The sequence below is a fragment of the Haliaeetus albicilla genome, chromosome 9, assembly GCF_947461875.1.
Source record: "Haliaeetus albicilla chromosome 9, bHalAlb1.1, whole genome shotgun sequence".
In the NCBI taxonomy this organism is placed as follows: domain Eukaryota; kingdom Metazoa; phylum Chordata; class Aves; order Accipitriformes; family Accipitridae; genus Haliaeetus; species Haliaeetus albicilla.
The window spans coordinates 10,965,757-10,981,040 of NC_091491.1; the positions used below are offsets into that span (position 1 = coordinate 10,965,757).

General features: G+C 40.9%; 1 protein-coding gene across 5 annotated transcripts in view; it reads left to right on the plus strand.

Moving 5' to 3' along the window:
- AUTS2 (activator of transcription and developmental regulator AUTS2) overlaps positions 1–15,284 on the plus strand; it is an 802,029-nt gene that overhangs the window by 212,455 nt on the left and 574,290 nt on the right. For all 5 annotated transcript variants that reach the window (XM_069791497.1, XM_069791496.1, XM_069791499.1 and 2 more), the window contains exon 2: positions 3,738–3,947. In XM_069791497.1, coding sequence (XP_069647598.1) covers positions 3,738–3,947 — 210 coding nt within the window. The remainder of the gene's footprint in view (positions 1–3,737; positions 3,948–15,284) is intronic.

The window sequence follows — 15,284 nt, forward strand, 5'->3', positions numbered from 1 at the left end:
TTTGTAGGATTTATTTAATAATGTGTGGGCTTGTATGCTGGCAGGAGAGGAGAAAAACCTCCATTAAAGTCTGAATGTCTTGTTCACAGGGTCTGCTACTTAGTTTGAATTGACTCCATGGGTAGCTGCTGAAAAATACGTCTCGACATGAAATATTACTACATCTCCTTATCTATGTAGATAAGGTCTGTGCAGTCCTGTCACCTTAGAGTAATTACAGCTTATTACTCTAATCATGATGATGCCTGAAGTCTGTAATTAAGATTGTGCTGGCTAATGTACTAGCACGCGGCATGGTACAGCTATTGTCCTATCTAAATAACAGAAAGATAAAAATTGGATGAGGGAGAAAGGGCAGAAAGTGGGGAAGTGATTTATGCAGGGCCATGGTTCCCAGCCAAGCGCCGCCTCTGCTGAACCTGCCAGCTTCCAAGAGGGCAGAATCCATGCACATCCTCCACAGCCTCGTGCGTGCTGATGTACTGACGGTGTGTTCGAAACAATCCTGGGCAGGTTGCACCCTCAAACATGAGGATCAACACCCTGTGTCATCTCTAGTCAAGCTAGTTTTAATGCATCCTGTCCACCTGTGTCTAAGCTCTTATTCTTTTAACATGTCCTGTTGCAGCCCAGTCTGCAGATGAAGAATTTAATATATATTTCTATATACATATATATTTTAAGGCCAAATCGTGTGTCTGTTGAAAGCAATGAGAGGTTCTACCGTACAATTCAATAATACAAGGCTCTGACCCACAGCACTCTGTAATTTTCTCTGCAGCGATGTCAGCTGGTGAAAAGCAGATGGCTGTTCTAGAGGAATGTGGCTGTCTAAACACTGATCTTTATGTGTATGTTTCATAGTAAGCCCACCCACCAAACTGGATTTAAGGCCCGCTTTCACAATTTGCAGAATGGCAAGCTATGTACATATGGAGCTCCCTTTCCTGCCTTTGGTTGTGACCAGAAGAGGCACCTTATTTTTTGAGATTTCTGCAAATTGTTCCTTTTTTTCTTGGAAGGTACATTTTCATTGAGTTTGCAGAAGGCTTTGTGAATTTGGTGTCACTCATCTCTGCCATAGTTATATATGCAGATTCTTTCATCCCAATTCTGCCATGAGCTAAACTTTCTTCAGGTGTATCTGACAATTCATGAAATTTTATGCAGTTGGCTAGAACATGGGCTTCTTATGGAGGAGGTTATCCCAGATATGCCATGCCCGTAGTGATCTGCAAAATTTGACTTTGACCCATCTTACACCCTCTTTAAAACTAATGGGCACTAGTAATTTCTTGATGGCAGTGCTAGCCCCATTAGACATTTTATAAGGTTCTGGAAGCCTGCCACTGTTTCATTTAGATCACTCATAGCTAGGGGGAAAAAAACATTCCCACAAAAGCTATTTAGTCACTAAGAGATTTTTTTTTTTCTCCCGAGAAAGTTTCCCTTTCTTCACTCCTTCATTCAACCTTTCACATTTTGAGTGAATCCTCTTAATAGCATTTCTATCTACAAATAAGAGCTCTGTGTTTTAGCAGAAGTCCTGTGCTAGTATAATGTACTACTCATAAAGCATTTGATTTTTTTATAGTGATCTGAAAAAAAAATTATCATTAACAGTGTGATGATAGTTATCTTAAGGCACAGATCTGTTCTATGATAAAATATCTCTTTGTTTCAATAGAGTGCATAGAACAAGTTGTAATTCTGGTGCTTTTTTCCTGTGTTGAAGTTGCTCTGTGGGAATTGCAGCGTTAGTTTTCTGGTTTATTTCACCAGGTGTAGCAGAATAGGGCTGAGTGTGGGAATGGCTGTGCAAGGTGCTCTGCATTTGTTATCTAGGAGGTCAATGTGTATTTGTAGTTGCTCCTTTTATGAAGCTATTGATGTTGAGCATTGGTGAAATCGTTACTGCAGTATATGACACCTGAGAATTTGCCTTCGTGCATTTATGGCATGTATCTAAATCTGAAACCTTCCTGGGAAAGGAGACAGAAGGTGTGCTCAGAAAACTGATTCTTCTTGCTTTGGATTTCCTTGGGCTTGCTCTGTAGGATCTCTCACCTTGTGTACAGTGCTTTTCACAAGTAGATCTCAAAGCGTATTATAAGGATCAGTGCTACTACTGACTTCTTTTTTAGTAGCTGGAGGAACCAGAGAAGAAAGGCATGACATTCTTAAAATACTGATCCTGCTTTATAGCTAAGAATGCTAAAGATTTTTTTTCATCAGCTTGGATAAGGCTCCTAACTTTTCTTATATGAATAACACTGTGTGAAGAAAAGCTTAGGGTATTTCCCATGGTGTCTTAGGTGAAGAAAAGGTAGAAAAAGTGTCTTATAGTTTCTGTTCTGTACTCCCTTCTTTAATGCTTGTAAAATTATTCTTTTTACCAAGTATCAAATTTGAACGTCGACTGTCTTCAGTTTAATTAATCTTCTCATTGGTTTTAGTTATGAATTTTGTGAAGCTCTTGTGTTCTAGATAGGCATTTAGGGAGCATTCTTTAATTAAAGCCAAACTGATTTTTGCCTTTAGGCATGTTTGGGTTTTTTGGCTTTTTTTTTGCATTAAAGGGTGGAATAATTTGAATTATGATCTCCTGAACCTGAATCTTTATGTGGCACAGGGACCAATAGCACAATTTCTTTCCTGCTGTTGGTTACAATGTTAAGTGACAATAAACAGAAGCATGAGCGCTTACAAGATCACATAGTACTTCATGGTAGGGCATGGAGAGCTTCTGGTTAAAGCACCCAGGTGTGTTAGTAGAGTATGCTTTAAAGTATTACTCTGTTTAGCTAATATGCCCCTTATATGGAAATACTCTACTCTTACATATGGAGTTCTTGGAGTAGATGTGACTTATGAAATTATATTTATTAGATGCACAGTATGCATTGTAATTTACACCTTTCCATAGCTTCTAATTCTTCTCTCCTAATGACCCTCCAGCCTCCTCTTCCTCTGCCTTTAATTCTGTTACTGGAAATTTTTTTTTCAAGTAACTTTTAGTTGAAACAAAAATACAAATTCTATGTGTTGCAGGTTATCAGTAAGAAAATAGCTTAGCTATAGGCTAAGTGACCAAACTCGCGTTTATGTTGTAAGACTTGAGTGGTTTTTTGTAGACAGCCATTGATTCTGGGGTTTAAAGAAGGGTCAGTAACAAGGTTTTCAAATACAAGGGGGTTTTTTTGCGCTTTTTCCCTGCCCCAAGAATTGGAAATCTTCTGCTTAGGTCAGGCTTGAGGGAAATGTCCACTGAAGTCAATTGAGATTTATTGGCTATAATTGGATTTAGGTCAGCTCTTGCCTTGGCTTGTCAAATATAAGAAATAATAAAAATATATGTGAAAAGCCAAGCCTTGTTTAAATCAAAGACGATTGTTAATTTAAACATCATAAACATATGCTGTCTTCTAAATGCATGCTCTCTTGATACATGAGAAGTTTTTGAGAATTATGAGGTTGATGGTATGAAATCTAAAGGAGTATGTGTCTGCTTCCGTGCACTCACTTCATCTTACAGATTTTATTTTGCATTTGCCTATCTTTTGATTAAGTGGACATCAGTGAAGACTGTTTTTTCCTTTTCAGGTGACTGTAGCATTGCCTTGAGAATAATTTGCTCGTCACCTAGAATTGCTGCTTAAAGAGGTCAACCAAATCAGAGCCGTATCTTAACCGCTGTGTTTTTCTTCTCTTCCTTCCCCCGCTCCCTCCCTCTGCAGAAGGATGTAGCTCTGAAACCTCAGGAACGCGTGGAGAAGCGACAGAATCCTCTAGCCAAGAAGAAACGGGAAGCACTTACCAATGGGCTGTCGTATCTTCCGAAAAAGAACAGACTTCACCACCACCAGTACAGCTCTGACCGAGAAAATGATCGTAATCTTTGTCAGCACCTTGGGAAAAGGAAGAAAATACCGAAGGGCCTCAGACAGGTGGGAGACAGGTTATCTGTTTCGGGGAGGGAGGGCTTTGGCTGTTGGCACGTGGTATGTAGAAGTGGATTTCTCATTTTGTGGAATCACTTATTTTAACCCCTTCATAGTTGTTTTATTCTTGGGCTCTCGGGTGCTACTTGGTACTGTGTCCCGGTACTAGAAGAGATCTGAGTGGGGAAGCAAGCAGCGTATTGATGCTAGAGCCGAGTTGATTACTAAACGTGCAAAGGTTGGAAGAGCTTTCCATAGACTGGCTGTGAGACTGTCAGGGCAAACAGATGTGGTCTCCGTATTACATTGTTAGGCCAACTTTGTACTGCAAATATGCCTTCTTGTCTTTAGACTTTGTACACAGAAGCATAAGACCCCCTCTGAACATCAAGGGCAAGGTGAGGTAATTGCAAGAGGGGCAGCTGTTCGTCAAGACAAAGTTCTAAGACTGCTTACGGTGCGAGGCGCTGATCAGCAGGATTTCAGTGGTACTGGTGGGTGCTCTTTTGGGTTACTCATCACCTACCCGTAAGCAAGAACTTCCTGCCTTCCCAATGCTGGTGTTCCCTTACTGTGGTAGCTGTGGTGCACGTGTGACAAAAGTGAGCATGTAGCATCCAGGGTTGCAAAGCTTGAGGCTGGAAATCTTGGATTCTTCTTTGGGACTGTGCGGTGTTGTGTTATGTTTTGTAAAAAAAGAAGAAAGCATGACAAGAGTGATTCATCTGATGAGCAGGATACAGAAGAGAGCGCCGTGTTTTGCTTTTCTTAATGAATAAATATCCCTTGTGTGTTTGTTATATATAAAAGACTAAATTAGAGCTGGGCATTTTAAGCATAGCATCTGCCTGTGTGGCACTGTCTGCAAAACTGAAGTCAAAAGTAACAGTAAAGAGGTCAGCTTTGACCTAAATTTGAGTGATATTACTGACTCTTTAACGAAAATTTTTGTTTGCTGGAGATGGTTGATATTCATTGAATGAGTCTTCATCCTTGCTTAGCGCAAACCAAACATTGCTTTGCAGAGAAACTTTTAGAAAATAGAATTCACTGCTGCTCATTTTGTGAGCTCAGGGAAATATAAGGAACATTGAGGATGACAAGTACATCAACTTGTATTCAATTTTGATATTCAGAGTTACAAAAGCTGGTAAAAAAATATGTTTTCATGATTATTTTTAAGCCTACACTGTATATATAAATAAAATAAGAGATTATACAGTGCTTCATCAAAGCAGACAAATTGTAACATGCCCTGTTCTGCACTACCACACTCATTAAACGTATTTCTTCTAATTTAATTTTACTTTGTGTTTCAAAGGGAGGTGGGGAAACTCTTCAGGATAGTTGATGCAATGTTTATGCTATAAGTAGAAATCGAAGGTTGCTGTGTTTCCTTGACTGTTTTCGGTGTTCACCTACATGGTCATCATCACTCTGTTCCTTTTTAGTATGTCAAAAGGTAAATGTATCTGGTTTGTGCAGTAGGAACTGGCCTTCGTAAAAGCTGACTTTTTGCACTATTTGATTCCCCTGGCACAGCCTACTGTCAGGTGAAACCTTTCTGGCTGGTACTTAAGCTATGAAGGAATCAGCTTCACTGCTGATGGAGGTTATTTGTGAGGTTATGTTTTTAGGAATAAATATACGCTGGCTTGGAAGGTATTGAGTTGACAAATGTCATGGAAAATGGTTTTCCTTTTAGCTGATAAATCTGAGTACTCTGCTTAATTCCTGAGGGATAAGGCTGAGAGGAAATAAAATATCTTGCTCAATATAAATTTAATACGTTTGGTAGGGGCATAGCTCCTTAGATAAGAACATTTTAGTCTCATGAACAGTTTAGGTGCTGACAAATCCAAGTGGCTTTGTCACTTAGACGTGGAAAAAAGGTGTCATGGAAAAGACTATAAAGCTTATTTGAAAAGACATGCCCACAACTTTATATATAGTATTTCTGGTAAGCATTTTCTGTCTTCTTTCAAGACAAATGGTGAAGACCTCGAAAAAAGGAGGAGAATGGTAAGTTCCGAGGATGGTTTTCTCTGTTCATGTAACACTTCCTCCTAGAGTGACTCTTAGCTGCACACCTTGGGTTTGTTTTCCCACACAGCTCCATCCCACTGAATTCCTGGGCTCTTGATGGGAGGTAAAGTTGCTTGTCAATCTTCTTGGATGACAACAAGCCAAGGACGGGGGCCACTGTGTTTTGTGCTTGACGAAGTAGAACCATCCAAAGCCAATCAAGTTCAGTATGCTTCTGGATATCTATGGTGTCCTTGCTGTATTAGGGCTATGTATTTTATATGTAAACAATGTATCTTGCCCCTGTTGTCCCCAGAGGAATCCTGAATTGTCACATGTGAATATTATAATTGGATGGCAGGCTGCAATCTTGATGCTGTCACTTGCATTCCTGTGCTGGCATAAGACCTTGGCTGCAGTCTGTCCCTGTTGGGAAATGTTTTATACCTGGAGATCTTGTTCGTTGTTTTACTAGTAGTTAACAGTCTTGTCTGATACGCCTTTCTGTGAAATCTGTTATCTGCTGGAAGTAACTCTCACATGCAGGATTTACGGTACGAAGCTCCCTCGTCAAACAGATTTAGTTCAAGTCAGCTATTGGAAGGACTGCTAATTAGTTTTCAAAGAAAGTCCTTGCAGTATTCATGCAGGTATTTATGCAGCTATGCTGAAATGCCTACAGGTTTATTGAAATCCAGAAAATGTGAAACTGTAGGTTAATTAAGGCTCATATTTTACTAGCAAGAAGACTTTTGAACTCTGCTTTGTGAGCTTTTATAAATGTACTTATTAAATGCCTCAAGGAAATTTTAGTTAGCGTTAAGCAAACATAAGACTCATCAGAATATTTCTCCAGCGTTTTAAATTTAATTCCCTTTATGTTAAGTGGTGATGGTGTGTTTTTATGTGTTTTCTGTAAAAATCATTTGGAAATCTTAAAGTGAATATTTTTAAACTAGTAAAAGGGTGGGGAAATTTTTTAAATAGTTTTTAATGAGTTTTTATTCCTCAAGGTTTGAGCAGAGTGGGGCATACTAGGAAACAATGAGTTTTCATTGCAGGAGTGTTGAGAGTGTTTTGATAGTGAGAAGGAAAGACCATTTCTCTTTATTCAGTGGGTGTGTGATTTGGAAAGAGCAGAAGGCACTGACTTTTGCTACCTCTACGCTTTCCTTCCTTGTTTTCTTTATATGCTGGGAGATTCGTACGCCTTCTTGCAGAAAAGGATAATCTTTGACATATGCTCCTAAAGCAGCAATCTGTGTGCTGGGCAAGTAGTATGTTAGCTGGCTTACATATATATGAGAGCTAACGGCTGCTGGGCTCTACCTTAACTGGCTGATTCCAAAGACACCTGGAGAATATCAAATCCCAATCCCAAATACCGTGTGAGCACAAGGAGGTAGATAAACTGGTAATAAATAAGGGGTAGATGATGAATAAGGGGAAGAAAACCCATGATGGAAAGATGAATTAGGACGTAAATTTTAATGGGATAAAGGAAAAAATGGGAAGAACAGCAAAAAAAGATGCACCCGTGACTCTGGCAGTCATCAACTACAAACTTTATAAACTATTAGCTTTAACCTCGTAGTCCATTACATGAATCAATTAAAGGGGAGGGAGGGAAGTATTGAAGCTTTTCCTTCTCAGAATTAAGTCCACGATCCCCTTGTCAGTCTCACCCTGAATTTATACATCTTAAATTTGAGACTGCTAAGGCTTTTGATGGCTGATCTGGATGACCACAGTTGTCCTCTGTCATGGTTGCTTGCAAACATCACATTGTTAATTGTATTGCAGATTTAGTTATAGCACACTTGTCCTCTGGTGTAGAGATGCTTGTGTACTTCAGTGCAGCAAACATCTGGTGTGGAGGGTGAAATAACCGTTGTGTGATCTGCATTTAATCACGCTTACAGTCAGGAATGACTTTTGCACACTCTTAGACAAGCCTATACATGACAGGTAATGAGAGCGGAGCGGGAGGTGGTGTAGCTGTATGGTTTGTGGTGACATTGGTCGGGGAGCTGAGCAGATGGGTTTGATTGTCACCGGCACTGTGATTCCAGTGAGAGCTGACTGTGGTGACAAGCGATTTACAATGTGCTATTTACAGTTTGGGTTTGCAGTCTCTCAATGACATCTGAGTGCTCTTTAGCAACTGCTTTCATTACTGCTTTTCTAAGAGCTGTTAATTGAAAATGAAATTGTGGGTGGGCTTTGGGAGTGCAATAGCAGCTACAAGTATTATACACAACCATGGAGAACTGTTTAATTTCTTTGACTCCCAACTTGTAGCTCTGTGCAGCAGCAAGGGAAAAAAATGTGTGTATGTTTGTGCAGTGTGAGGTCCGACACCTTGGAAATACTGCATACAACATGCATACACCCAAAATGAGTGATGAAGGCTTGAATCTCCTTTTACATAGCTGCTGTGATTTGGGATTACTTTACTGGCAGCCAGTGGATTTCAGTGACTATAAAACTGCTAAAGATCAGGAAGGAACGTGGGCCATGAACATAGCTCATGCAGGACAATTGAGGGGCTTGCAAGCCGTGCTTGGGTGTGTTTGGGCTAGTTTTGCACTGTTGGAGGTCTGGCTCTGTATGACTGAAGTTAAAGGAGACATTGCTACCAACTTGTAGAGTGTGGGTGAAAGTCACACATCTTAGGAGTACCAGCTAGTCATCAGGTCAGCAGTGATACTGCCATGCGTTAATGGAAATTGCGATAATGTTTCTTTCAATTCGGTTTGTAAAGAGAGAGAGAGGGGGGTGTTTGGGTGGTGGGTTTTGGGGTTGTTGTTGTTGTTGTGTTTTGGGTTGTTTTGTTTTGGTTTTTTTTTTATTTCAAAGTACTACCACAACCACTTTGAAATTACATTTGCTGTTTGTGTTGCAACCTAGATGGCATGGTTTGATTACGTGCAAGTGTTGCCAAAAGGTTGAAGTTGCCTGAAGCAAATGTCGCAAGCAACAGGACTTTGCAGGGGGCATTGGTTTAATGAAACTTTGTCTGTGTCGGTATCGTGTCATCCAAGGGCATTGTTTATTTGGATTTATTTGTCAATCCACCTTATTAACAACATTTAATTTGAAAAATGAACCGTGAAATGATGAAAAAATCAGAGTACAGCACTGAAAGTATAGAAAGGGCTATATACAGGTAACTGTGCTTTGAGATTACACCACAGTGTAAGTGGATGTAGTAGAAGATGCTCGTGCTAAAGGGAGACAGGTGGATCTGGGCTTTGAGAAGCCTTTGTAGGATGGAAAAGGATGAGCACATCTGTGGGGAAGGAGAAGGGTGCAGGTCCAGGCTGGGCAGTCTGGTTTTTCGGAGGGGTAAATGTTACACAAGGGTGTGCGTATGGAGGGATATGCCCAAAGAGGGGGCCTGTTGTGTGCATTAACATCATCTGTGCCTGCTGCTGTCCAGCTCAGTGTTATCTAGTCTACCATCATGCTGTTAAAACAGTGAGTGCTTCGTGCTGGCCTGTCAGTAATTTCATCCTTGAAAGGGAACCACGCTTTATTTTGTACACATGCACAGTATGTGAATTTCTGTATGTGTGAGAGAACGCGTGTCTAAAAGCTGGGCTGCTATTCGGTTGCCCCTCTCGTTTCCCTCTCAGAAACCGCCGCTGGTGACAAACAGTGCTTGAATTACAAGCGTTTTGTGATTCTCAACTGCTGTTTGCTTCTGATCAGAGGCCACAGAAATCTCCAGCTGCACTTAACCCGCAGTCACCATATCCAGTGCGTCATCTGTGAAGGCACCCAGCTGCTCGAAAGCATCCAAACAACTTCTGGGCCCTGATAATATATAATTGAGCTCAATGGGCACAGAAAAGATTGTTGTTCTCTATAGAAAGGACTGAAAAATGATGTGTTGCTTCATGTGCCTGTTGTTCTGCACTGCACATCCCCCCCTGGTTTAATAAAGTTCCTGAATAGGCCCTTTGGATTCCTTGAAAACACACACAAAACCAGGCACATAATGTGAAATCCAGAGCCATTCACAAAACCAAGCACGATGACAGGATGCAGCTAACATTTTCCGAGCGAGGCGAGGAGCACGCTGAAGCAAACACCTGCATTCATTGATCAGCTGCTCGTAGAAGCTGCCACTTTACTGAAGATTTGCCTGCAGTGACGTGTCACGGGCGTTTCCCCCCCTTATAATCACCAGTTTCACCTGCAATTTTTCAATAAGCTATTGAATTATACCTCTCTAAATGATACACTGTAAATCCAGCAGGTCCTAATTGCTAATGATGGTTCTGAAAGACTTTCATTTGACTGTAATTAGGTTTGCAAGCAATCAGCTGCCCTTATCAGAATTGAAAACACATATAATGTAAAATACGGGCTGGTGGGAATATAGCGTTTTCTTAAAAGGAGGAGGGAGGAGGAAGATGTTTTATTAGCAGAAGCTGTGACATATTTTAACACCTTGAAAACATCATGTGTGAAATTAATTCTGTTCAGTATTATACCATCTGGCAGTGTTATTGTTCTGTATATATTGCCATGTAAAGTGTGCTTTTTTCGTCTGGGTATGAGCCTGTGTTTGAAATAGTAATCATGAGTCAAGTTGATTACTAAGGATGTTATCCCTGCTAGATAGGTTAAAAATACATATTGGGAAATCCCATGGACTCAAAATGGCTTCCCCGTGGAGAGCTTCACTTGCAGGGCTGATGAAATTGGAAGAAAAGGGCCTTGGTTTTGCCATGCCGCTCTCCTGTGAATGAATATATGTGCTCAAACGTAAGAGGAAAACTATCCAGGTATTGGTTTTGGAAGCTCAAGCAGAAAATGCCTGTATCTTAGACTCAGTACATTTGGCCCTGTCTCTGTGCTACTGCATTGAACACCCAGCTCAGAGCCTCCTGTGAGAGCTAACAGACATCAGCAGCTTGTGTCTTCAGGCTCCGATGTAGGCACAGAGGGTTCCCATTTGTAGACGCAGAAGAATATAAGCTTAAAACGTGGTTATAATCTGGTGTTTGCCCACTCTGGCTAAAATATCGGCTGTTTGACAGTGTGGATTGCCTCTTAACCAGGACTCAAACATGGGTGTTAATACTTGATATGGTGACCGGTGTAATTATCATGATAGTGTTACTTGTAGACAGTAGAGCTTGTACAGACAACGCAGAGCGTGCAAGAATTTAGGTCATATCTAGAAACAAGAATAAATGGTGGGATATTAATATCTCCCACGTTTCTCTGAAGCCGATGGTGTGAGCTGATTGCACCTGGGATGTGGCAGAAGAAGGGTTCCTCTGCCCCCGCTGCTTTTGCATGCCATTGCTGTTGTGTTGCAGGTGATCAGGTGTGTAAGAAAATGAGCAATGTTGGCATGTTTTTATTTCTAATGCAAATCGTGCCACTGCTTTGCGATCTGCCCTGCTGCATCTCACTTTGTCTTTTGGCTCCAGTTTATGAAGCTGTGAAACGGAGTTGCCAGAGAGATGTCACCACCCTGTCACCAGACCAGGTAATGCTGTTGGGAGAAAGTGCCCCTGCGTGTGCCACTCACCCACTCCATCCAATGTAACAAACTCCCCGCAAATTCCAAACTGAAAAAAGATTAAAACCAGTGGCTTTTGGGTTAACCTAATTATGTTAATCAATTAGATATCTTGAGAATAATAGTAGAAAAAATTTACTGTGCACGGAGCAGTTACTGTCTCCCAGGATTATCTTTTTTCTTTTAATGTTGGCACCCTACTTTAATTGAAAACTTAAATGATTATTAAAGGTGCCATTTTGGGAAGTGAACCATATTTTAAATGTGTGATGCAATCAATTGCTGTCTTAAAAGTTCCTAAGCATGTTACCAATAAGGAATTAAGCAAAAAATTAATTTTGACTGAGGCTGCTTGGAGATAAATTAAGCTCTAGCTTAAGTGATATAAGACAGTATAATAAAGTGACCATATTGAATTAAAAAAAAATCTTCCAGCATTTTTTAAAATAAATTTTTTGTCTTCTACAAATACAAAATTCTACAAATACAACTTCAGTCTAAGCCAAGACTTCTGACCTGTAGATTTGCCTCTATATTACTGGAAGCACAGTGGTTCATCCCCAATTTTTTAATGAGAAAACCGAAGTGTTGAAGCTACGTTACTTAATCCTTTTCTCCCCACAAACTCTGCATTCACGCAGGGAGGAGGTGTAAGAGCGCTGTATTTAAATGTGGCTGTGGCATCCAGCAGCACGCTCGTGGGTGTGCAGCATCTTTCTGGCGCAGGGCCCGGCCGCGGGCCCGGCGGGGAGCGGGGGTCCGCACGCTGGTGCTGTTCCTGTGTGAGGCCCCGTCAGGCAGGCAGGTGGGCACGAGGGGCTGCGATACCTCGCTGCAAGCACTGCGGTTTGGGAAGAGCTGTGGGAGCAGGCGAGCAGCCTCAGGAGCGTGTCAGGCTCCTGTGTGACGCTCTGACTCTTAGTTAGGCTTTTGTAACCTTAGGTCCAGCTCCTGAGTGCCGTAACCGCGCAGATTCAGGGGCACAGACCTGGGCCGTGTGCTCGAGAAACGCATCGGGACACTTCTGGAGTGTCAGTGAACAACACTCGGAGGAACCGCTCCCTTACCAGCGCTCCCTAGTTTGGCCTTTCCAAGGGGAACACGACGGCAGGGCTAAAGAGGTAATTCCTTGAATTAAGTAGGTAGGATATTTTCCTATCTCGTGGTAAACTAGAGGCAGTACTCCTGCTTTTGTAGCTGACTCGTTACAGTCACTCTGAAGAGGAGGGAGGCTGTAATTTCCTTAGGTCTAAACAGCTGCTTTTTGGCTGAGATTTATTCGAGGTGGAAAGTAACTGGCGGCACGAGTGGCAGTGTTACCGCAGCCTGGTAAGCTAAAGCAGTGTAAAATTCAGGTACTGAGCTCGCACGATTGCTTCCCCAGTTTGCAGTGCTTTGTTGTGCTGTTGTGGAGGTTTTGAGCCTTCCCTGGATTTCTGGAGAGGCAGCTCTGGCCAGCCCCAGAGGACACCTGTGTCACCAGAGGCCCCACGCTCCCACTGTGGTGGCACGGCGTTGCCGAAAGAAATGTGTGTGTGTATTGCTAAACTTTCTGCTATTTATTTCATTTTCAGCAAAAAAAATCTGTGCATAAAGCTCAGGAAAATTACTGATAATCTTCCTCAACCCTGAGGAGGTTATTCACTACTTTGTGTGGTTTCACAATTGGGAATGTTACATTTCTATAAAATTAAGACATTTCAAATTTTGTTTGTGCCTGAACCCACTGAAATGGAACAAACTTTTAAATATAAGTCCCCATTTCCTATGTTTAAATCTTTTTTGTAGTATATGAACTATAATGCACTAGGAAAGCCTCCTTTGTTATTAGAAAAAATGTGACATAGCTTTTTTTTTATACTGAGCTTGCTGTACTCTTGAATAATTCAAAGGGATATTTTGAATCAGTTCCATTGCCAGTTAAAGAACGCAGGATGGCCATTACTGCATAAGGCCATGACTCCTAAAACAGACAAAGCAAAGTTGTCCTTTTACCGTGACCTTCCCCTGGACCAATTTTCTCTGCTCAATATTAAAATACAGTGAGGTTATATGAGCAAAAATGAAAGAGTTACCCTTGAGTAACAGTCTAAATATTTTAATAAAAATATTTTAATCATAAAGCAGGTGGATTTTATCCTAGCCATATGAAGCAGCAAACATTTGGTGCATGAAAATTTTCCATGGTACTCTTTTTTATTTTTACCAACTATACTCACCATTTCCTTCTCAACAGGTTTTATTCTGATCTAGTTGAACAAAAAAAATCTCATACTTTTAGGAATAAAAATAAAAATCAAGTGCCCAAAGCAGGCAGAGGGTTAATAAAAATGGAAATTGTGTTAAAATTACTAATCAATCTGTTTAATGTTTTATAGTCTCCCCTCCCCCTAACACATGTTCTTCTCTTGTAAAACACCTTATTGCTTCCTGCCTGTTTACCGGCTTTTAGCAAGTCAAGCAGCTTTCAGATTGCTTTGATGTTAATTATAGAACTTGTTCAGTAGGACTTGCTAGGTGAAGGAAAATAGCTCATATATTTAAGAAAATAAATTAATAGACAAGTGCTCTGTGCTTTGGTTCTGAAGAAGGAAATGACAGGATGCTGATGACAGTGTTTTGTTGTCAAATAAAAGCTATATTTGGGTGGCATGCTGCTTTCAGTTTGGAAGACTTGATATTAGTTGTCTTCTCTTGATGATAAAGAAGAGTTATGTGCTGAGGACTGGTCCTTATAATTGTAAAAGGAGTTGAATTTCAATACCTCTTGTGCCAAAGTAAAGGATTCAAGAAACAGGGATTTTGCCTTGGCCCACAAAAGCTGTTACTAGAAACCAGCCCTTTGGATCGTGGGTTATCCCAGCTGTTCCATTTGTTCTGCTCTGGACTCTCGTCCAGCCTGAGCTGCACTTACTGTATTCAAGTCTTGTTGCATTAAGATTTTAGCTGCAGCTCAGGTTGGGGATTTACAAAAAATGCTCTTACAATTTGGAAAAAACTCTAGCTGTCTCTAAATAAAACTGCCACGTACTCAGACCTCGGTCGGTCAGCCAACGTCGAGACATAAGCCCCGTGCAAGCGAGCAGTAGGTAGCGGTGTCAGGGTGGGAGCTGAGGATCGGGACCGCTCCCTCTGGCCGTGGATGTGCGCTCTGTGGTCTCTGGCAAGTCACAGCCTCATTTCCCCATGTTCATCCTGTATGTAAATCGCATTTAATCATAAAGAACTTGTCTACCAATTCCTAATCAAGGCACAAAGGTTTAATCAGAGAATTTGTGCAGTGTTTGGAGATCTTCAGATGAAAGGTTTGGTACCTGTGTAATAAATGAATATTAATAATTTCTGGTACAAAGCACTGTAGCCATTACAGCTGACTATGGAGTTTGTCAAAAACCAGTGCTGTGTTGAATGACCGGAGAGCACCTATCAGGAAGCGATGTAAAACCTTCAGCTTATTAGTGGCATTGTATTTATAAATTAGTAACAATACAGAGAGGGGAAGGGCGGAAGGTGTATCATTACAAAATGCTTTTGAAAGATTTCAAGTAAAATTTGCGGTCTGATGTTTCCTATAAGAATGACAGTGGTTTTGGTGATGGAAAGATATTATTTTCTCTATTAAGGCTTGTGCTTCCAATGTTTTAAATGAACCTGTACTCTAATATGTAATAAATACTGAAAACGACCCCCTCAAACTTTCTTCTTTATAATAATGATGCATTTTGATATAATTATCGCTGGTGTGCGATTACTGGTTTACAGTAGGTGCCAGTGGG